Source organism: Xylocopa sonorina, chromosome 4, assembly GCF_050948175.1.
Source record: "Xylocopa sonorina isolate GNS202 chromosome 4, iyXylSono1_principal, whole genome shotgun sequence".
Classification (NCBI taxonomy): Eukaryota; Metazoa; Arthropoda; class Insecta; order Hymenoptera; family Apidae; genus Xylocopa; species Xylocopa sonorina.
Genome location: NC_135196.1, coordinates 7635049 through 7658608, shown reverse-complemented (window position 1 = coordinate 7658608; position 23560 = coordinate 7635049). Strand labels below are relative to the sequence as shown.

Below are 23560 nucleotides of genomic sequence, written 5' to 3'. Positions count from 1 at the left end.
TACGCGGTAAAAAGGAGCCGGAATGCGAATTGGGAGTGGAGGGACCCGGTTGTTTTGGCGGAGGTTATTTTCCGGATGGACGGCCTCGTCTACTTCGCTATACATCGGGGAGAAATCTCCCTCTCTTGTTTAAGGAGACGTTTTTTTTTTCCACGACTACGGGGACACCGCTTCGGTACTTGACTTCCCCGGACATTTATTAGACAAACACTCGCCGGCGTCTCTTACCCGGCAGCGTTTTTTATTCGCGGGCTACCTTGTTACGTTGTACCGTTACACCCTGGCGAAGTCGCAGTACAACCCAAATCTCGTATTACGGACGTCTGTTTACCCTGCTTCGTTGTTTGCCAAAGGGTATTTAAGTTGAATGTTTGCGCAGGACATTTCTGATGGTTGATAGATCGTCGCTTTGTTTCGTCTTGTGAAATGAGAGATAAGGGATGATTCGAGGGATTCTGACATATTGTATTATACAAATCTGAATAAATATTATTGCGAACGTTATCTTATACCAGTGACATTTATCAAAAGGTTAAATAAAAAAGAATAAACACTCTAGTTTTCCAACTTCGATTATATACTGGTATACAAGTATGCAATTGTACTATTTCTCGAAATCTTGAATGAAGGGAAGAAAATAACGAATGGCTACGGTTGATTTCTGTTTCATTCAGTCTCATTTAAAAGTCGACGCTCTCCTTTATATTGTTCCGATTCGAAAAACTTCTCAGGTTCTTCCCTTCAGGATCGAATAAAATCCAGAGCATGACGAAGTCCACGAGAGAACGATAAACTCTACGCTCGTCCAGTTTCGACAAACAATCTTCCCGCGGAACTTCCACTATCCCGCGATCGAAGGATCCTGAAAGAAATTTCGAGAAGCTTCCGAGGAAGGAACCACCCGATGGTGCCTCGTCGCGTGTTCCGATTTATCGTCAGGATCGAGACGTGGAAAGGGGATGAATCGAGCTGAGCGACCCCCGTGGGAAAAACGCGGAGAGACGACACGGAGGAGGAAATTAGGGTCGTTAGGACGCGCGTCCTACTTTCCTCAAGGAATCCAGCAACGAGCTTTTTGCATGACCAGCCGACCCGACGGTGAAAAGGGAACGAACCTATCGATGGATCAACCGTGGACTATTGTTCGAGCGACGATTTTTTATAACTCGACCATTTTTGTTAACTACGAACAACACTGATAGGTTGTGTTTCAATTTTTCATTCAGTGATGTCAGTGTGAATCGTTTGAAACAGTTGACAAGCATTTCCTACTAAAATTTGAAGTCATATAGATTTTGTGAATGTCCTAATATTTTTCAACAGCCAAATATGTACCTCAGATTTGATACATCTGTCGTTTGGTACCTCAAGATAAGAAATTAACGAATATCGACACGTTCGAGGGTAGAAACGCAAGCTTCATCGTTCGCAAGTTTTTCCATTAACGTGTCTAATATGAAACGAAACGCACAGTTCGATTTGGACGATACGAGAAAAATCTCAGTGAGGTTTCGTGCTCGTGAATAATGCTGTTTACCGAGGAAACATCGAATGCAACGACGAACGACGCTTGCGCCCCGTGAAACGTGACGCGAAATCGTATCGTCATTTTCGTAAACGTAATGGATTCTGAGGTAGTCCTCGACAAGTTCTAACTGTGAACTCACGCACGCATCACATTGAATTCTGCCCATCGATCAGCTTTAACTGATCCGCGTGAAATTAAAGCATATCAGCGATTCCCAACGACGTCCGCCTTCCGCCAGGCAATCGCTCGATGGCGCTCGGGGGTGGCTACGCGGGTTTCAATTAGGAAATGAAGTCTGCGTCGGTGAAACCAGCCGGAGGCAGCGGCCAGAGCGGCGCGGCTGCAGCTTCTAACAATAAATCACGGATTCACTTTCGCTGCCGCCTATCTAATGGCAACAATTGTCCGAAATAACGCGATTACACGCCGCGGCGATGATTTATTATTGGCCGATGCGTCAGGGCATTCCATTAGCAGCGTTAGTCAGCACGGGATTCAACCGACGAACCAACCCCCGTTCCGTGGCGGGGACTGCGCGAACAATTAAGAGGGAGTCGATCGGCGGATAATAATCGCGGACGACGACCGCCACGGCTTTCGGAACAGTCGGACGGCAAGACGCGCGTTTAATTTCCTCTTTGATCCGCGCGCAGCCTGTTATTCCCGTGGTCGATTTTCAGGCCGCCACGCGAGCCGCGAACAGCCTCGTGACTCTTCATATCTCCGCGTCCAAGTTTAACGAGAGAAACAAAAGGCACGCCTCGTGCCTCTTAACGCTGATGGCTCGACGAGATGCAAACAGGGTTGCTTTGCTGGAATTAGTTGGCTTCTGGCGAAAGGCGAGAGATTAGCCAGCCGTTTCAGTGATACGTATGGGTGCTTCGTTCTGATTTAATAAGCGAACGAGAATTGCTTAACTTCGATAATATTGGCGCGTTGGTAGTAAATAGTTAGGGAAATATCTGTTGTAAAGAAATGAAATCGAGCTAGAGCTTTTGTTTCGTATATTAAATATCGTTGCAACGATGTTTGACATATTTTTGCGTATTTAAATGAAAATATTTAAATAAAATGATTCTGTTAACTCATTGGAAACACGTTTGTCTATTATTTTTCGAAATTCAATTATAGTTTCGCGAATTATTTCATCCAATTTTAGCCGCAATATCTCCTGAACGAATCCTTCACGGAAACGGCACCGATTAAACACGCGGAACCCAAGGTGATCCGTAGCGTAATTCCAACGGAGTCGAGGGGAAAAAATCACGCAACACGGCGATTAATTTTGATCGCAGGGGGAAATTAAATTTCGGCTCGCGTGACTCTCGAAACAGCGTCGTAATATGGCAGGCAAACACTGTGTAGCAACGCGGCGTTTAATGTGGGCGCCGATGAAATTGAAATATAATCGAGACTGCAATTAAGGCGGTGTTTGCGCCGTTCATTTTGAACGCGCCGCTGTTCGAGAGGGTTTCGTAAAATCCAGCCGATCGTATTTAGACTGCTATTCACGGATATAGTAGATGCGAGAACACCGCTAGAATTTCTAATAACAATTAAAGAAAAACTATTTTCAGAAATATCCGTATATAATACAACTTCTATATAATACAAAAATTTGAAAAAGAATTGTTTTACATTTTTCTACCCTCAAAATAAATGGATATTGAACAGTAGAACCTTTGAAAATTCAACTGTTCAAGTAATGTGAATAGAACACTCAAACATTGGTGGCCATTTTCGGTATTACAACTGTAAGTCGCATCCACGATTATTAATTAAAATGGAATCTACACGAAAGTCTCCTTTGCAAGCCGCAATTCGTATTCGAACGATACCTGTTGAGAATAGTACGGTAACTTCGATCTGCTCTTTGCAAGTTTCATGGAACAAAGCGCGAACAGCCGAGCTGATAATTAATGGTAAGTATCTTGTAATTGCACGTGAAATATGCTCCAGATAAAGGTGAACGCGTGGGACCGCAATGAAAGACCAGGGAGTTAGAGAGGCAGCAATAAGTATTATACAAGGCACACTTGTTCTCTCAAATCTGAATCGTACCAGCTACAGGTAACCTCTTTCTGTAGTCCACTATTTGAGCGCTATATAAAGTGGACAATTCAATTTTGTCAGCTTACTTATTAAATTACTTTTATTCATCACGCCATTAAGTGGTCATCAGAGATCCTATATTTAACGTTCTCCTGGTTTCGCGGAAATGTAAATAATTCGGATGGATCTGCTAGAGCTTTCGACTCGAACCAAACAGCGGCAACTTGCAATTACTCAGGCTTCATCCTGTGATTTATTCCACGCGCCTTGAAAATAAGAGGAAAAGAGTGGCAACAAAAAAAAAAATCCCGTGGGCGAGGATGAAGAACAACGAAATTTATTGAGCTATTCGTCAGGACACAATTGGCCGGCTCGATAATTGATGGTCCACTCCAAAAGAATTTCAATAAAAGCTGTGAAAACATCTATTTCGTATTGTTGACTTTCAATCTACCCTTTAATTACGCGTTACGCTTTTGTATCAACGGCAGACGACGATCTTGGACGCCTACTCGTCGAAGTGTCTTGCATCCGGCGCAAAAATACAGCCGCCATCTTGGTTGGTCCCGCATTGAACACGTTAAAGGAACCAACGCGTCCATTAATCACCCGAACTTCATAAATATTCTTGGTCCCCGGTATATTTGAGATGATATTGCTTACACAGATTCGCTCTCAACGCGGAACCTTTCACTATCGGCTATTTTTCCGCGAGTAAAATGTTTTTCTGCCCGCGCAACAATGGGAGCGCGGTGCCACCTTCGCAGAATGCAAAGTGCCACGTCATAAATAACGCGGGCATTATTTATGGGGGCTGTGGCGACAATCGTAGAATCGGGAACAGGACATTCTTTCGCGAGGAGCGAGCGGAAAAATGAGCAAAAGTTGGGAGGTGGTGGGAGGGACAGCAGCGACTCTGATGTGGCAGTAAATTTAACTTCGCGGCTCGAACACGAGGATAAACGGTCCTGAGAAGATTGAACATTGAATTTTACTATATTTACTACGACGAGATTGTTCTGCTGGTATTTAAAACTGGAAACGACAAGATGAGTGAAAAGGTGGCGGGAGAAAACATAGAAAATGTTGTGTTGCGAGAAGAGAGGTCAGCAGCACGTAAATATATCTACTTAACCATCGCAAATGCAACCATCAGCGAAGAAATGTCTTCGATTAGACAAATTTGATATCCTCTGCCACAATTCCATTCGATTCGATGATATTAGCCACCTGCTTCCTTCGAATCACGCGATCTCATTTGAAATCGCGTTCGACGGAAGAATCGCTCATCCTCTCCACCCATTCGAAGTGCAGCTCATTCTACTTGTTTCAAGTTCAACGCACGGATAAGATAGGGGATGAAGACCAGAGAACGAGGGATGGACCTGTTAGCACGAAGCACCGAAACAAGAGAAGAAGGAAGAGCGAAGGGTTTTACCTTCACGTAGATCGCAACACCTGAGACCACCCCTGGGGACACTCTGGTCGCCACTGGACCGAACGAGCGACGATTTATGGGGCTTCCAACAACTAACGCCGCTTATCGACTGTACGAAATTATTTCGAGGTAATTTCGGAAGGTCTACCTTCGACTTTCAAGTTCGCCAAAGCGTCTAATCTCGAGTAACTTGGAAACATTTGAATGTAGATTACTTTCTATTCTATTGACATGAGATAAAATAAAATTAACGACAATCATTCATTCCCAAGTTCCAAATTATGTTAAAAAACAAATGTAACTGACTGTAATTGTCTCCATTGAGAATAAATATAATAAAATGTTGGCCAGAGAACCATTGCTATCTAAAGTTCAATGTCCCTTCGAACCGACAACGACGCGAACCGGTTCGAACTGAAAAAGCTCTCGGCGCAACCTGTATTGAGCTAAAGGTAAAACAAAAATACCTCTGCACGCGACCGTACAAACGATTATTTATCGACATCACTTTCACGGTATATAGATAGCCCCTGCGCAAAGTGGAACGCATAATTAAGAGTAATTTACGACAGTAACTTCGTCGAACGGGGATAATTTACGAGTCTATTATACTCAATTTTTCTTAGAAGCATCACTGTGCATTGCCGCCGCGTTCTGCTCGTTTTATTCACCTTTGCGAGCTGGCGACGAGCGCCTAGCAATTTTGAAATCGTAAAAACGGGAATTAAATTCATAAGACCATAAAATCGCATTTACTTTCGTTGATTATTTTAAAAGCCACTTGGACGCAAAAGAAGAAACTGTTATGGAGGCTCGAGCAAAAGTCTGACTAGGCTCGATGCAATCCACTGTCGCGGTTTCAACCACTGTTTGCAGAACTGACGATTGAATTAACATTTGAGATCTCCACAGCTTGACAAAAAAAGAGAAGACTATGCAAGAATTCTAACGACGCGTCTTCTAAATTTTTCCTCGACGTCGCGATTTTCTAGAAATTTTTGTTTCCAACGAAATCGAGAATTTGAATTTAGTTCGCGTTTTTACGGTTTCCCAGCACTGTGTAACGCCCCCATTTCGCGATAGGCTCCAGCCGACTCGCTCGTAAACCTACTCTCTATCTTTACGATGAAAAGGAACGAAAGAAGACGAAGGAAACGTGTCGCGTGGATACGGGCCTCGTCACGTCGCGTCATCTCGAAAAACTGTAACACGACTACCCCTCGTCGCTGGAGAACGCGCTGGTAAATATTTAACCGATCCACGCAGCACGTACCCATTCACAGCTCTCCTTTTTTCTATTCACTGTTCCTCGACACGTTCTCTTAGTTCCGATTTTTATCAGGTACAGAATCGATTCCCCTTGGTCGAAACTGGCAGACGTTTTGCTTCTACGATTTTTCAACTTTCCACTCGGTAAAGCAAGAATCTGAGGTCGCTTGGCGAATAAGAACGCGTAACACAAAATCTATCTCTCGAAAATCAGAGTTTCTCGCATAAATTGTAATTAGATATTAATAGAGAAATTGCTTCGCTATCCACGCGTTTAATTTCCTTTCTACTAACGAAACGACTGAACAACAGAAACAGACGTTCATCTCAGGCATCGTTTATAATTACACGATCGTGGCGCATACGGGTGGCGATAAATTTGGGGAAGTTTTCCAGGCCCATTAGGAGAGCGATCCGGTAAACGCAACACGTGTGCACCGCGGACGCGTCTTAACAAAGCTCGATGCAAGTGATGCGCGGTGGAATCGGCTTGCGTAACGCAGATGCACGATGCACGCCACGCCGGCTGACCCACATGCGCGGTCTTTATTTAAACTGGTTTCCCCCTCAGCGTCCTTTACTACCGTCTTTCGGCTGCAATTTCGTTAAAAGAGTCATCGGTTTCGAGTTCGCGCGACGCGCCTCGGTCCCAGCCTCGCTCGATCTTCGAGCGACGCGCTAATAAGCTGGATTCGCTCGAATTAATTCGTAAAACGCGGAGAGACCGAACGATTGGGCGGTGGAAAAATATTTGCGCGCACGCGAACAAGTTTAGAGCTTGAAAAACAGTATCATTCACGACGAATGACACTGAAAGCGATGATGTTACACTTTTCCTTAAAACGTCGTACAGTTAGAGAGGAACTTTCAACTGGACAGCGAGTATCGTCCAATTTTCTCGAAATTTTATTCGAGCCCCGACATCTGATTCGAAGTACTTGGACGCAGGTCAAGAAACAGATAATATCGCTTAAACAGAACAGATGTGCAGGATGACGGCCAGTATACTCCTAAGACGCCTATTGTTAGACGTGCATTTTATTACCCCAAATAATTGCATTAAAAACGGAATCCAAGTTCCTTTCCACCCTTTTGGAGCACTGTTTAAGAAGAGCCAAGTTAGCGATAGTTTCAGATTATGCTGAAAATAATTCACGATGACAATTATAAATCTACAATTTATCGCGAACGAGGATACATGTGCGAAGCATTACGCGTGATGTACTTTTGTACTGCGCTTCGTAATGCATCAGACGTATAATTCATTCGATTTAGTTACTAATATAAAAACATTTTAAATACACGTGTAATAAATTTCGAATATAAAAATTCATACCACAGTTCTGAAATTAATTTACTGTACACTCGTTATATATTACAGGTAATTTACATTACACGTGATTTATAGAACACATAATTTATATCACACGTAGCGCCCCAAATATTACACTGTTTTTTAATAATTTATGAAAGCGAGGTTTGCCTGCATTTGATTAACTTTACTTTAAAATTGCTTGACTCGAAATCGTTCGAGCTCAAATAATCTGATATCAATTAATAAACATTTTAAATGTGCGTCGATTGTTCTGAATATAATTTATCTTTCCACGCATAGAAAGCAGAAAGATGCGATATTATGTATAACGCAAACAGCGAAAGGATCCCAACTTTCCTCCTAAAACTAGCAGAGATATTTCAAGTGAAGCAAAATAACAGGCTCGCGTTACAGATTCACATTTCTAAACTAGTGTCAAGCTGCCTCGATTCAAACGACTCGAAGGCACCCATAACTTGGCTAATGAAAGCAAGCGTACATAGAAACTCGAAACCTTATTTCAAGTAATTAACAGGCTCGTATTACCAGAACTGTTTAAAATTACCTCGATTCAAGCGGCTCGCCGCGACCGAGTAATTCCACTCTTCTATGCAACACTCTCTGCGAACGTTTACTGATTTGCAAACAGGAACGCGTCTCTAAAAACAGAGCCAATTTCAGACAAATCTATCCGCCGTTAACGACAAGCGATAAAAACAAACTCATATGCGCTTAACGCGCGAGACTTTTTATCAGCCGAAACGGGGCGCTGTGCAGCGCCCAAACGCAGCAGCAATTTAACCAGGTACAATTACGAGGGGGGCCTCGATCCCGCCGCCATTCGAATGTATCGATAGGCCATTAACCTATAAAACTTGCCATGTATCACGACGGTGGATTTTACCGAGCAATTCTAAGAGCAATTGAACAAACTGTTTACTCCATGGCCTTTTCAGAAATAGTTGCGCGCCACCCCCGCGCGCGACAGGGTGCTCGTATAGTTGTATCCCGTTATTTGCGGCACTCTTGGAACTGGGTTACGCGTTAAATCGCGCGTCGAGCCTCGAACAGAGGAAATATTTTCATCGAATCCGGAATGCTGTTCGAAAAGAGAGAAAGAGAGAGAGAGAAAAAAAAACCGCTGATCATCGAATCGTTTTCGAACAATGCGACGCCATTTAATCGGTTTTTAACGCTTCCAGCAAGGGAAATTACCATTTCTCCTAAAATCTGGCGAATTGTTTGATACAGCGTTCAGCGTTGCTGGTCGAGAAAAAGTTTTCTGATTTCTTACACGTACAGCGTTCCTTCCTTTCAGAATCGAAATTATCAACACTTTCAACCTTTTATGTTGGAGACGCTAGAAACGAAGCATAACTGTTGCGTTTACTAATCAACGGCTATTGAAATGAAAGTATAATTAAACTTTCGAGTAAGAAAAATAAGCAACAATGGTCCATAGTCGTCTTCGTTGAACGATACGAATTAAGCCTGGAAATAATCGCGAGCGCAACGATCCATGGACGCCACGTTCGTTCATAATGTATTAAACCCAGAGACGTTATTTATCCATAAAACGTTTCGAGTAAAATATCGAAATAGTGGCTAACAGCGTCGCGTTCGTTGTCTGTTTATCAGTTGAGAATGGATGAACGAAATCGGTAAATCATTTCCGGTAGCGGCGCCACGGGGTAGCGAAAAATAAGCGCGCGGTCGGAACGCGACGGACTTACGGGAACCGTGCGAGACGCCGGCTAAAATACGACCCCCAAAACGTGGATACTCGCCACGCAACGCCGTTTCAACTATTAAAACGGAATTTAGCCGCGACCGCCGGCGTATTTCACTTGGTAACTTACGGCGCTCTTGAAACGGTCGCGTCGCTGCTAAATAACACGGCTGCACTCGTAACAGTCGCGAGGCGGCTTGTCGAATTTCACCCAAGCGCGCGAGGACGTCCACTTGCGTGGAAGGTATGCGCATCAGTGCCATGGCGGTTGGTGCCATCATCGTCTAAGGGTTGTGGATCGAGTGAAATTGGCCATTTGCAATTTTCACATCGAACCACTTGCTTTAACAGACGTGAAAAATTGTTAGGAATTTTTATGAAGAAGTATATGTAAAGGGGAAAGTCGATGGAAAATATCGAAGTCTGGAGCGTATATAAATGCAGCGTACACGGAGGAACGCTGTGCATGGAATTGGAAACGTCGAAATTTCTGTTGCACGCAAACAGTTACAAACCAGTACCGCCGTATCTCGTTTGGCGTGATTAAACTTGTGGCCAACAGCGTACATCTTTCAACTTTAACTGAACCGTTACAAACCCCGAAAAATTGCTGCGAACAAGCGGTTTCATCAATTTCGAACACCAGCCGGCTGCAGAGAGTAAGCCGTCGATGCGTCGAATTCCACGGAACGCGACGAACGAAGAGGAAAAATCGTGGCGAGAGTCGAAAAAGGAGACGGACGAAGGGAATCGGACCTCGACATCGGTCACCAGCGAAATGTCCGCTGGAATTCCCCTCGATCCAATCGTCCATGGACAGGGATTCCAAGACCTCTCTCGTCGTGGCAAAAAGTGGAAAAAGTCACGGTGTAAGCCACCGGACGAGTCGTGTCGCCGTCGATGAGCGATCCCCACGAGGCGCGCCACCTACGAAATCGACGTTTCTCATTTCCATATCTCGTGAACCGTGTCTCCAATGGAGATCCTCTATCGAGGAGGGAAAATTCGATGGATCGGAATTCAATGTGGCGCGCGAATCGCGTCGTACAGTAACCAATTTTGCGAATCCACAACGACCAAATGAAAATATCGGCTTTCGAGATCGCACGAAATTAACCCTGCGCCGCCATTATGGTTCCTCCGTTCTGTGGTCGGATTTCTTATAATTTTAAACTTTAACAAAATCTGAAAAAATCCCAGACACTTATTATTGTCTATTCTTTCAAAGTAGCAGTCGCTTTTAAGTTGTTTTTACTTATGAAAAATGTTTAGTGGGCTTAGTGCGTGCCATTTTTACTTATTCATAACGAGAAGAGATACTGCAACAGGTTTTTCTAACAAATTTTCAAAGTACCTACAATGAAATTGTATAAGTATACCTAATAGAGATAATGTTCGTCATAATTGGTAGAATTGGAGTAAAAGTAAAAATATTGCGTAAAATGTTTTGGAAATCATTCTATTATAAGACTATTAAAAGTGTAGAGAGTGTTAGGAATTATATTAGACTAATTAAAAATGTGATACGTGTGATTGAAGATTATTGCACACCCTTGGTCTGAGTGTACGTCACAGATTCTACGAATTACATACCGAGTTGATGGCTGTCATGCTGCTAACTCGACCTGGATCTGTGTCCACTAGCCCGTTGTCACTCTACAACAAAAAAAAGAAAAAAATTGTCGATTAATAAAAGAGATAGCAGAGCTACTAATTACCAACGAAATTACCGATATCGTGCTCGAATTGTCACGGCAATTACAAAGTGTTCAACGAATAATTAAACGCAGAAACGCGCGATACTCGACTGTAATGAAAAGAAACGCGGAAAGAGTAAACGAATCAATTTGCTCGACGCTTTATTTCTTTTTTTTTTTTTTTAAACGATGCATAAAAATGTGAAACGTATCAGGGGTTAAACGCGACAAGTTCCTTCGTTTCTAAACACTTCAATTACGAATGAAAACAATTAAAAAGGGACGAAGCGCTGATGGGGAGGAAAACGGAAGGGTAACAGGAACATTTCCGCGCCGCGAATTCACCCAAGAACGAAACTAAATGAGGGTTAACACGAGTGCACTAGACGTCGGGTATATGATTTTGTTTTTAATCGCCGGCAGGTCGCAATTAAAATTTCGTCTCGTCGAAAATGTTTCTTATTCGACCCTCGAGACCGCCTCGTTAACCGAGGATATTAATTAGGCGCCGCCGACTGGAATACCGTGGAAAAGTTTAACGCAAGAGAAAATATCGACGTCGTTCAGAAACAATAATTTCTTCTATTAGAAACTAAACTGTTAAATATATCCTTATACAAAATCATCGAGCATTTTATCAAAATCTCTACACACTCCTCTGCTTCCCATCGAATACCAATCGTATATAAGTACGAACAAGCGAACAAACAAGAAACCACAGAGAAAAAAAAACGATTGAACCACGAGGATTCACGAAAACGAACCCTATCGCCGCAAAACAACAAACTCGAAAGCGTGATTCAATCAGAATTGAAATCCATCATGCGCGGCAACCCCTCAAGGCGACGCGTCGCGACCCTGTGGAAACAGTAGCCAGTTGGGAAGTCAAACGCAGCGGTCGAGGGGTCACGCGGGTACAAGTCGGGATCATCCGGATGGAAACTCTGTGCGGAAACGCGCTCGAGGCTCATCGGAGCGTGGCGTGCGCCGGCACGAGGAAGAAAACGGCACAAAGGCGACGACGACGACGGCGTCGTCCGCGGAACCGAGGCGAAAGGGCGGCCCGGGTGCAAGTGTCGTTCCTGAACTTTGATCGTAAAACAGCGCCGGACTTTCTCAGACTAGCTGGAGCGTCCGTCTTGAACGTCTGCCAGATCGGTTATGCTTGAATAAATTTACGTGTCGAACTGCCAGCGAACGAACGGCCACCCTTTCATCTCCGCGCGCCATCGCGCTTCCGCCCGTGACGGGGCCTTTGCGGGCCGCAGTCGCGAGACCATCGCGAAAACGGAGTCGCAAGGTTTTTTTTTTTAACGTTATAGCGTGCGAGGGTTGGAGCTGTTTAAGAACTCGAAGATTCGTTTTGATCATTTCTCTTTGCGAGTTTGTCAAACAAATTAAGAAGGAGCTATCCCTTGATCTTCTCGAACAAGTCTTCGTTCAATCAATATTCTACAATATATGGCGAGGTTTGATTAAATTCTGATAATGATTATTGCATGACGCACTGTCGATCGTCTTTAACATAGAATTTCTAGGTCCTCATCCGAACTGCAGCCATCGAAATTCAAAAGAAACACAATTTCGATTGTCAAAGCATACTCACGCTGATTCAAGACATGGCCTTGGCCATCGACGATTAATTACAATGAGAAGCCCGTAACACGTGACGGATAATAATGGAGGCTGTAACGAAGCGTTAATTAGAGTCAACCGAGGTTGATCGGGGCATCAGTCATTAGAGGCTGCGAGATGAGTCGCGCATGCAGCTTCTAGTTTCAGTTCGTTTCCGATACGGTAATTTATTAACCCTGCCCGGTGGTTTCTTGCGCGCGCGTCGACGAGCATTAGCGAAGATGGATGGGTTGAAAGCGTGCCACGGAAAAATTAACCGAACGCGGGGTTGTCAGCGGTTTAAGCGATTCGAAGACGAGTCTGGTCGCGAATAAGGAAAGAGAACGTCCAAACTTGGCAAGAATCGGGAGCCTTGAACGACGCGTAACTGGGTTGTATTTTGTTTTCGCGCAGCGGCTTCCTACCACCGGAAGTGTCCTCGTCCGCGGCTGTAATGGCGCCATTCGCCTCCTGCGCGCTACCGTTTCTCTACTGACCATATTTCGCGTGGTTCTTGAACGACCGTTCACTTCGAGGCTTCACTCTGGACTTCGCTCGCTTTATACTTGTTTTTCAAGATTCGTTCGCGATTACGAAACGAACGAAACAAGGCCGTGTCATGTTCTTAAACGGTGCTGCAGACGACGTAACTCACGGTAGTTTTACGATGTCTGAAACAGAAGCGCGAGGGAGAGCCAAAAGGGACAGTGAGTTGTCAACTGTCGGATGGTAAATCTTAATGATCAAAATACTGTTCTTAATTTAGATCCTTTGTGCTTCGTGCGACATTAAAACGCGGTTAACCAGTTAATTGCGAGAATATATAAAGACATTTCGCATAATTTACGACAGTTGTGCCCCAAACTACTCGAGAAAGAAGGAACGCTGAGGACCTATGGTCTCAGTTCTGAATAATCAGCATCTCGATCGCAGAGCGCATCGAACAGAACCCATTTCTCTAGTGCAATTCTAAAAACTCGCAGTTTTGTCGTTCCTCTTCAATTGCAGCGTACCATTTCCTCTGACTCGAAAGCGACGAGCTGAAGTTGAACCAACGCGCAACGATATTCAATTTCACGCGTGATCACCGGCACAAAAGCGTGTCCAAAAATGAGCGCCAACGCGTTGCTCGAAATACACGCTGGGTGTCAGTCATTGGTATGATTTAACGATGGTCGCGAGCGCGTTCTGGCTTAACGGAGTATGGGCGCGGCCGTAAAACCGGTGGCAAGATTTAAAGGTGTCGTCTGGGGTAGCCAGGGTACAAAGTTACAGAAGCCGGCCAGAAGTTAAATCGAAACGCGCGGCCCTCGTAAAAGAGTCCGCGGTTAATTTACGAGGGCGCAACGAGGAGGATGCGGCCGCGTTTCGTCCGCGGCGCATTTCCGCGGGCCACGGGACCCGTCCGGCGGCGAATCGCCGATTTACGAGGGCCAATTATCGACCCGCCGCTGACCTATTTACCCGTGAAACGGTCCAGCGTTCCCTTAACGTCCCGAATCCGGTAATCGCGTCCGACATCGCGGCTATGTCCCCGCTGGCGTCTTGCGAACGTGATAAGGGAGAGCTTATACGACTTGAAATGCTCCAGGAAGAAGCTTAACCGCGCGGAGCAACAGACGCGTTCAACATCGAGGATATTGAAGTGATTCAGCTACTCGAGGCGAAACTCTGCGTTCTCCAGATGTCTGGTATTTTTAAGTTGTTTACGTTGTTTTGGGGCTTACTTTCATTAACATAGCTTTGATCCGAGTAAAACTAAAATTGTGGTGGTCGCGTGTCTTGCGTCGTCTTGTAGTAAGGCTCGGTTAAAGTACAGAGGACAGCTTGATCCGTTTCAGTCGAGAACAGAGAAAGTCATAGAGACGTTTAGCTTTTACTTGTTGGTTAGTTGTAGTCTGCCAAGCGTGGAGAGACGAACGCGATATTTGTCGAATTATGTTTTACTACATGTTTGTGGCTTTCTTCCTTTTCCTAAAGTAGTAATTTTCCACGGGTAAATTTTCAAAATTCTATCAGAGAATTTACCTCGCGTATCCACCAGATGGAACCAATGTTAGAACGAAGGGTTACTAGGGTAGCTAATTGCTTAAGGGTATTCATGTCGCTTGATTATCAGAGCATCACGTTTCCAGAGAAATCGGAGCGATATTGTGTAACTGCATATCAGGTGCATGAAGTACGATGCATCTGTTTCCACTGTACATATATTACATATTGAATCACGGTAATTGCGGCACACTCAAGGGAAATTGTTCGAGAAATTGTAAGCTACAATTTATAGAAATATATCAACAGCTTTTTGATCAATCAGAATTGATCATCGAATACATGTTTACTGGAGAGTGGTAAAAATTGAATTGAAAGCGAACAGTTTGTGTAGACTCGATTACATAACAAAACTGTCCTTCCTTTTCTTCTTCTTCTTCTTCAAATCCGCAAGAGAAACCAGCAAATATCTAAATGCTGAATGTATTCGTTTCTCTAACCTGAACTCGCACGTTCTCGTAGAATCGACGAAGTCAAGTTCCAACCAGAGAGAGTCCACTCGATGACACCAGCCGACGCGCTTTGAGCTCGTTACAATGCCTCGCGTGGCGCAAAAGTCGTGCTCCAATATTAAGCAGACCTGGGGGACGGTTTAAATAATTCGAGGTGAAGTTCGGCGGGCGTGTATCCGGAATGGTCCGCAAGGTTCTTCAATTCGTAGGCGGAACGTAGTTGAACTACTGTTTGGCGTCTTTTTACCTTTCAGTCGTTCTCCCGTCACCGTATCTCTTTTTCTGCTACATTTCTCCGCGCTCCATCCACTTGTAGTCCGTCTTTCATTCCCTTTATCGCTTCCCGGGTCTCGGCGAAATCAAAGGACGCGGTCGTAAAAATGGAGATTCCTGCTCGACGACGGAGCGAACGTATCGATAAGAAAAATCAAATTGTAATTCCCCATACGTGCGCGTAGACGGACGCGAGCATTCGATCGATGGAACGAGGACAGTGGAAGGTACTTATGATTCGGACCATAAAAATCTGCTCCACTTTTCCTGGTTTTCGTTCTACGGATAACAGATCCGCGATGTAAAGGCAGAAATGAAAGCTCGGTTGTTTAACTTGGAGAAGATTAGAGGAGATTGCAGTTTGCTCGCGTGGATAAGGGCGGTTGAAGCGGAACGTGTTGTACGCTTGTAAAATTGATACCCGAGGTAAGATTTCGGTCTGAACGCAGGCAACTCGATCGCTTATGCTGCTTGTAAGTCCTGTTAAATTCAGAACTGTATCATTTATTAACGTTACTTCCGATTTCTCAGCAAACTACCATCTCAATAATATATAATTACACACGTAACTTACCCAGACCACGTATACACAAAAACTTAACGAACATCAATTTTCTTCTAAACACTCATTTAGACTTGCGTATATTTACGCGCTCCGTATATCAAAGCATACTTAACATCGACACCTACTTAAACGCCTACCTAAATCCCTCGTCGTTGCGCAACGTACCAAAATGTCAAACGAAAAACCTGGACGCGTTAAGCGCGAACGCGACGAAAGAGAAGGAAGCGCGAGAAAAAAAGGGGGTGAGGGGGTCCTGGTTCGAACGTCCGTCAGGGGCTCTTCCTGTTTCGTATAGTCGTTACGTCGGCGCGAGCTAACGAAAAGAATCGAGTGCATTAAAAACTTGTCACGGGTGCACGGAGGACGGGTGAGCCCCGGAGGCCGCTCTACAAACGGAAGTACGCCGGGTGATTGATGGTCGACCGATTGTCAGTGGAAGCGAACGCGCAGCGGTGCCGGCGATAATTCACCGCCACGTCTTCTCTTCTTCCTTTTCCTCCTTTTCTTCCAGTCCTTCTAGCTCTCTCGCGCTGTCTCCCTCCCTCTCTCACGGTCTCGTACTCTTCCTGGCCCGCGTCTCTCGTTCCGTCTCATAGCCGACACGCGCCAGGGGCTGTTAAAAATAGGGAACGGCGGAGATTAGGTGGGCCAAGAGTTGTCAGACATCGGTGGCGTCGGGTAACAAGGAGCCGCGAGAGAACAAGACGAAAAGTCTTCTCGTGTAGCACGCGTTGCTCCTGTTTCACGTATCCCTCTTCTGCCTCGTTCTACCTTCGTCATCTTCACCGGCTAACCCCCTCGTCCTCCCTCCTTTCTTCCGCGACAGCGTGACGGGGCTCGACGTTTTTTTTACCCCATAACTAGGCAGCCTGGTGTTACTCGTCGCGTGCATTTCGCCGGCTTCTAATTCGAACTTATGATTCATGGCGTTAGAAGAAAAAAGAGTCCACCATACGGAAACGTTGGGGACCGGAATTTCATCCGTGGACTGCTGTGTTTGTTTTTATGTTGGTTCAAACGGAAGGTTTGAACGTCTGACTATGTGGTGGCGAGTCTTCCAACATTCGTCATTAATGAAACGGTAACGTTAACACGCGCGAATACAGTCTTCCGCCTTCGTTTCCATATAATAGAATTCCTGAACTGTCCCCAACAGCACCGCGTCCAAGATACCACTCCGCCATTTTGGTACCGTTGCCTTTCTTAAACGTACGGCTCTGTACGAAGCAACGAGAAACAATGAGGAACGATCCTGATTAAATGAAGTTTTAACGATATCGATATTCGATAAATTGAAGGATGCATAAGAAATACGACTCGACTCGGAAGAAGTTGACTTGGAACTGAGAAGATGGCACGGAAGACCGTCGTATACATGACCACAGCATTTGCTGCCGCCGTGCCACGGAGGAATGAATGGAAATCCAAAGCTGAATAATTCGCGCCTGTCACGACCGGGAAGAAATGGAACGCGATGGAGAGCGAGATTCACGGTCGGACACGACAGTCGGTACGATAAAATATTCTGGAAACGAGTAGGAATGCCAAGAACGACTACATAGTAATATACCTCCGGATACATGTATAGACTTCTTGATCGATAGGTTAAATAATCCGCGATAATAAACGGGCCCGCCGGTCGATTCGATGTTTGCGCTGGTAACGATGAGTCAGTGGGTGCCAGGATGAACCAGCGAAGATAAAGAAACAGAGAAAACGAACCGTGTGGCACGAGACAATATTTAAGAGGACAATTACGAACGTTCGAGGGCTCGATCTTCTCCTGGTTGAGTCGGTATTTTTGACGAGCGGCTGATCGCGACTCGCGAATCGACGCCATTAAACGGGGTAAAATGGTCGTAGGTCAGGGCTGCGAAACTCACCTTGGGAATACGTGGCTTCGATTGATTGGGAAAGTAATCGCGTCGAACGAACGGCAGCGAAGATAAAAATAGAAGAAAATAGAATCGTTTCGTACTTTGTATTCGACTCGCACGACTGAATTAATTGAACGAACGAGCGCAAGAAGAATTACGCTCCATATACCCTAGTTCTTGCGAGAACGCGGGAAACTTATTGCCCGGGCTATAAATTTCTGGAATGTTGTCTCGTTTTCATTCTGCAGTTACGTTCGCAAGTTCGAAGTGAATTTGTGCGTGCATAAATTACGCGGGCTTGGATGCTTGTTTGAAGAAAGTGTATACGACGATCTTGCGGATACGTAGCGCTAAAAATATTAATTACGTTACTGACAAAAGTGAACACGATACGCTGACGTTTTTTTCAACGTGACACGATTTATAATGGCGATTTGTTATTCAATTTATTTCGATGAAAATACCGCGATCGTTTCAATATTTTCTACAAAAATATGTGAAATACGCGGGGAGTGACAAAACGATGATTTTCATCCCACGTTCTGTAACGCAGCACGACGAAATGTCTGATTTTTATGTTAAACCGGGGCAAAATTTATGCACCGCGTGCAGACCAGTTCTTTCGAACGGAATTTACTCGCGTGGATATTTTCGGAGCAGTAAAACTGGAAGATCTGAGATCAGGATCATTGAGGATCCCATCGATTCATCGATTCGTTTTTAAATAACGTTTATTTTTGGCCAAGCGTACCACGCCAGTGATATTATATCAAATTCCACTGATCCTATCCGTTACACACTTCCAGCAGAAAACGTACGATCGTGACGTCCCGTCTGTGTAAAAAAAGATACGACTACCGAGGCATGGACGTTTGAAGTAAGACGAGCATGAAACAGACAGTAGAAACGTTATGCATTAGTCAGCCGGAGCTACAGTTGCGTCATATGTATAGATAGATTTCCTGCTTTTCGAGCTGTAACTCTCTGACGTATAGAGTTCTTTCCTGAAGGAAAAGAAAACGAAAAATAGAATATACTTGCAGTAGGTTTCAGTCATAATATTAGATTTGAAATGCTATACATATTTTTCCTCTTCAAGTTTTCTATAATTTCATTGAAATTTTTAGCGTAGGAAGTATAACGCACCTAAGCATCCAATTTTAGCTTGAAATGCGAGAATACAGAAAACTGGAATGTAAATATAATTGTAAGCGGAATAGACGTTTATGATTCGTCACGATAGTTCGTCAACTCTACAAACGGGGTCCCATAATTTATCGTCCCATAACTAACACCAGTACCCACGGAATCATAAACCATCCACTTTGTACGAACTACTCAATCTTGAACTATATAGGCCAACATCGAATTTATGGCTTCATCGCGCTAAAACGCTTCTACTTAATTCGAATTACCATGAATTCGTGGACTGCTGCATCAAATCAGTGCAATCCAACTAACAAGAGAGTAACGAAGCATTATCTGCTTTTATTTATTTAGTACAATTTAAAACAAATCGTTAAAAAATTATAACTGAAAATCCAAATTTATTCTAGTGTTTCTTAAAAATTGTCTAACTTGAAAAGTGTTCCGTGATAAGAAAAGTATGAGTAGTATCTCTGGTCTAATTCCTCTAATAGCGAATGCAAGAAGCTACAAAGTTACCATACTTATTAAATGCCATAAAAAATGACTATTATTAATATTATGAAATTATATAACAAAAACAGCGTGTCCCACAAACTACCACCAAAGACGCTACTAGAGCCGACATTAAACTAACTCTCCCTCCGGCGTGGTTTCAAGCTGCTCAATATACAAAAGCAACTTGGACGGAACGCAAAACGAAAAGAGGAAAAGATATGAATCGCAGCAGAAAATTTGTTGACCACGCGAAACGCTCAATCCTTCATAGCCAAGGACAGCAGCGTACAGTATGCTCGGCCATTCAAAGAGCAAGCATTAGGCGAGGCGAAACCGTACGCGGGCGTCCGGACAATGAACAACGAAAGACGAGAACGGACTCGCTAGAGGCATTCGCGAGCATTGTCATGCTAATAGCGCGCGTATAGAGTAATCGATCATCGCTGCTTTGCTTGCCGCGCCTCCATCCGCGTCCTCCGCCTCCGTTCGCCCTCTCCTTTTCCTTTTTCTCCGCGTCCGTCCTTTCGAACATTCTCCTCGTTGGCTCTTTTGTCCGGGCATTTTGCCGCCGGTCTTTCCTTAATAACGTAACCTCGCGCACGCGGCTTTTAAGCGCCACGTAATCACGCATTCGTTCCGTTAACGTCCTTTGCGACGCGCGACACGTGGTTCCGCGGCAGCCGCTGGTGAACGGAAATGAGCGGTAGAAACCGAGAGGGACGCGCTGCGGGGCTCGAGCTTGGATTCAATTTTCAACTGACGATGTTTGGGATTGGTAACCTGGGATTTCTAAATATTTTCATAATCGATCTTCCCATAATGTGATTATTCATTATCAAGTTTCGTGGGTACTAAAGTTTTGCATGTTACTTTAGAAATCTTTTTTTCTAGCAACGAATGGATTGAACAAGAATAAGAATGAAACAACTAAACAGAGGATGTACGATTGTAAGTCACTATATATAGCATGTACATCACCGACAATATCGATCGATCCAATTCGACAGTAATGTTATCAACGCTCCTTCCTACTTTTTCCCTCGATTCTTCAATATCGACAGAACACGATTAATAGTATTGTCAATAATTGGTTGGTATTGACAATATCACCAACAGGAACATGCGCGGAGCATTTAAAGGCGTAGAGAAGGTAATCGATAATGAGTTTTGAGGAAGCGTTGAAGTCGAACGAGAAAGAACCATCGTATCTATTATTATGAAATAAATAGATAGCGATAGCCAAACATTCTGCATAGTTTCGGGAAAGAATAACGAGTCTGCAGCGGAGCTCAGACCGACAATTGTTCCTTCGCAATTGGAGCAGAGCGTCGAATAATGAGCAGCGTCAGAGCGAAGAAGAGCAAAAGAAGGGTGACAATGCGGAAACCTAATGGAAGTGACGGTAATCCCCGAGAACGATCACGGTGGCATCGTGTCAAGATGTAATTGCGCGGCCACGGAGTTGGTTGATGCACCCGGAGCTACATAGAGCGACAAGCCCGGATTGGTACGCACACGCGTCGACGAAGAGGCCGGGCTCGGGACGCCTACTCGGCGAACGAGCCGCGATTTATAATTCCTTTTAGCGGGGCGAGTGCGCCGCCGAGCGCAAATTGCCACGGGGAGAATACGCCGGCCTTGATTTGTCGCTTAACACACCACCGACTCCTTGGCAAATTGTGCGGTTACGCGGTCGTGCGTCTACTCCATGCGTCATATTTCCCTGCGCCCTCGAAACTCTCGCCCGCTTCCCGTATCGAGCGGTGAAACATCGCCAGCCGCTTAATTCGCTTTCGTACGCGCGATTCGCGATTAATCGACAGCCGGATTGAAAATATTTCAGCGAGAATAGACGCTCGAACGTTTTGGTAGCAGCGTGGTTCGAAGCTGAGACAGTAAATATGGTAACAGAACGGAATAATGTAAAATTAAAAGCCCAATTAAAAGCTACGAGTGTTACGCTCTTTGGAATTCTGGTTTCGTTACTGTCGCTAAGCACGCGGAAATTTCATTGACACACGATTGTCCGTAATTGTCCATCGTCGACGAAACTGTTCCGCAAAGAGCCGACATTCTTATCGGGACACGACGAAACGATGTAATTAAAGAACGAAATTTTCCGCGTTCCATTCGCTTTATTACGAAATTCCGTCGATAATCGGCCGTTGATCGAATCAACAATCCCTTTCCAGCGCCACGTGCCGACTGAATCAAATTGATCGAATTAATTCGAACGATGCAGGTGACTGGGGAGAAAAGGAGAACGCGGGTAGACGAAGAAACGTCCGATTAAAAAACGTGCCGTTCGATATCAATTTTTCCAAGGGACCGAGTGCTCGTCCACGATACGGTCGATTAATTAAATTAAGCATCTCCTGCGTGGAGTTATGAACCTCCAATTAAAAACAGCCTGGAGATCAACAGCGCTCGGTCGAACTTGTACGAATGGACCAATTAGAAATAAATGAAAGGGGATGGAAAAAATGGCACGCGAGAGTGGCGGAGGAGGGGGACAGAAATGGGATGAAATGGAAAATTGAAGCGATACTTTCCGCTGGACGGCGTCGATCAACCTTGGAAATTCCATGGAACGTATTGTCGAGCGACGTGGCATCCGGCGTGGTTCCATGGAAAATTGTGTAACGTCTGAACCGGAGGGATCGTAAACGTCTATTGCGAGCGCAGGTCCGCGCTCGCGCGTCATTCGTCGAAACGACGAAACGGTACTACACCTGCTCGGTCTATAATTCCAAGGCGTTCGTTTACATTCCGACGACTGTACGAAAGCAATATTTTTACAGAGTCCGAGACACGCGCCTCGTTGGGACCCCGGCTGGCGTGTAACGAGCTAAGCGTGTCTATAAATCTATTAATAAAGCGACAAGACTTCGTTAATTGAACGGGTAACGCGGTTACTTCGCGTAAACGACACGGCCATTACTCGGGAAATATTGAAATAAAATATTCTTGATACTGTTACGCGCGAGAGTTCGTTCGAACTCACGCACGAGGCAATTATGAACGACGATGACAGAAATTTGCTTCGAACGTTTCACGACGAACGCTTGTTACCATTTTCTTCCGTTTGTATCGTGACAGGGTATTTCCATTCGTAACTGATGGCCATGAAAATTAGCATGAGGGAGTCTACGTGATTTCTAATACATTGTTTCCTCGGGCGTGCAACTTTCCTTTTCGAGAAAGCGATCCCATACCAATCATTCTTAATTGCACACATTACCATTATTAAATATACACGCAGCATAGTAATTTGAATCAGCAAAAAACCGAGCTTGCATGCAACCTATAAAAAGTTACAAGAAATGGCTGAAGAAGTGTTGATCAGAACGTTGATTTCGCATAAACATCCCCGGTGCAGTTACGACAGAGCGACTCAGCAGTTTCTACCCTAAACCCTCGCAGAGATTGATAGGGAGAAAGTTGAAAAAAAGGGAGGGGCGAAACGAGAGATGCAAATGCTGAGAACGCGAAACGGTCGCGGGTTGACGAGGAGCTCGCGGAACCCGAACGAGGTCAAGGAAAAGTACCGTGTAACGTAGTCTGTCCCCGCCGCGCGTATCCTCGTGATAACTGCGCGATAGAATGTTCTTTTAAATTTCCCAGGTGGATCCGGGTGTGCTTGGTTTCGCGACGTCTTTATACGGTTTCCAACGAATACCTGTGCGCCTTGCGCCGGGCCGTTCAACCGCTCGCGAGGAGCCACGTCCTCCGAGGGTAAGCGAATATCGAGGATGTCGCGCGAAAGTGGCTGCTTCTACTGTCCGGGCTGTCATTTTTCATGCGCATAACTCGTGCCTGGATTTCGAGCCGCGATGGAACACAGACGACAAGGAACGCCGTGGCTCGGGGTGAAACTGCGGACATCTTTCTTTCAGGTTCCTCGTTCCTCGAGATGGTCCTGGCCAACTGGGTGACGTTTAATTTCGATTCAGAGAACGAGGGGAACCATAAGTATTCTCCTTGAGCGCAACTTGGGTATTTCGCTCTGTTTTCGAATCGTTTTTATGAGATACGATGGATAGAGATGAATCGAATTT

The 23560-nt window shown here is 44.8% G+C and overlaps 1 protein-coding gene across 6 annotated transcripts in view; it reads right to left on the bottom strand.

Moving 5' to 3' along the window:
- The window catches only part of LOC143422621 (uncharacterized), a 458375-nt gene that overhangs the window by 242971 nt on the left and 191844 nt on the right, over positions 1–23560 (bottom strand). For 5 of the 6 annotated variants that reach the window (XM_076893399.1, XM_076893398.1, XM_076893405.1 and 2 more), the window contains one exon: positions 10925–10987. The exons of the other annotated variant lie outside the window; for it this stretch is intronic. In XM_076893399.1, the coding sequence (XP_076749514.1) occupies positions 10925–10987 (63 nt within the window). The remainder of the gene's footprint in view (positions 1–10924; positions 10988–23560) is intronic. 6 annotated transcript variants of the gene reach the window in all.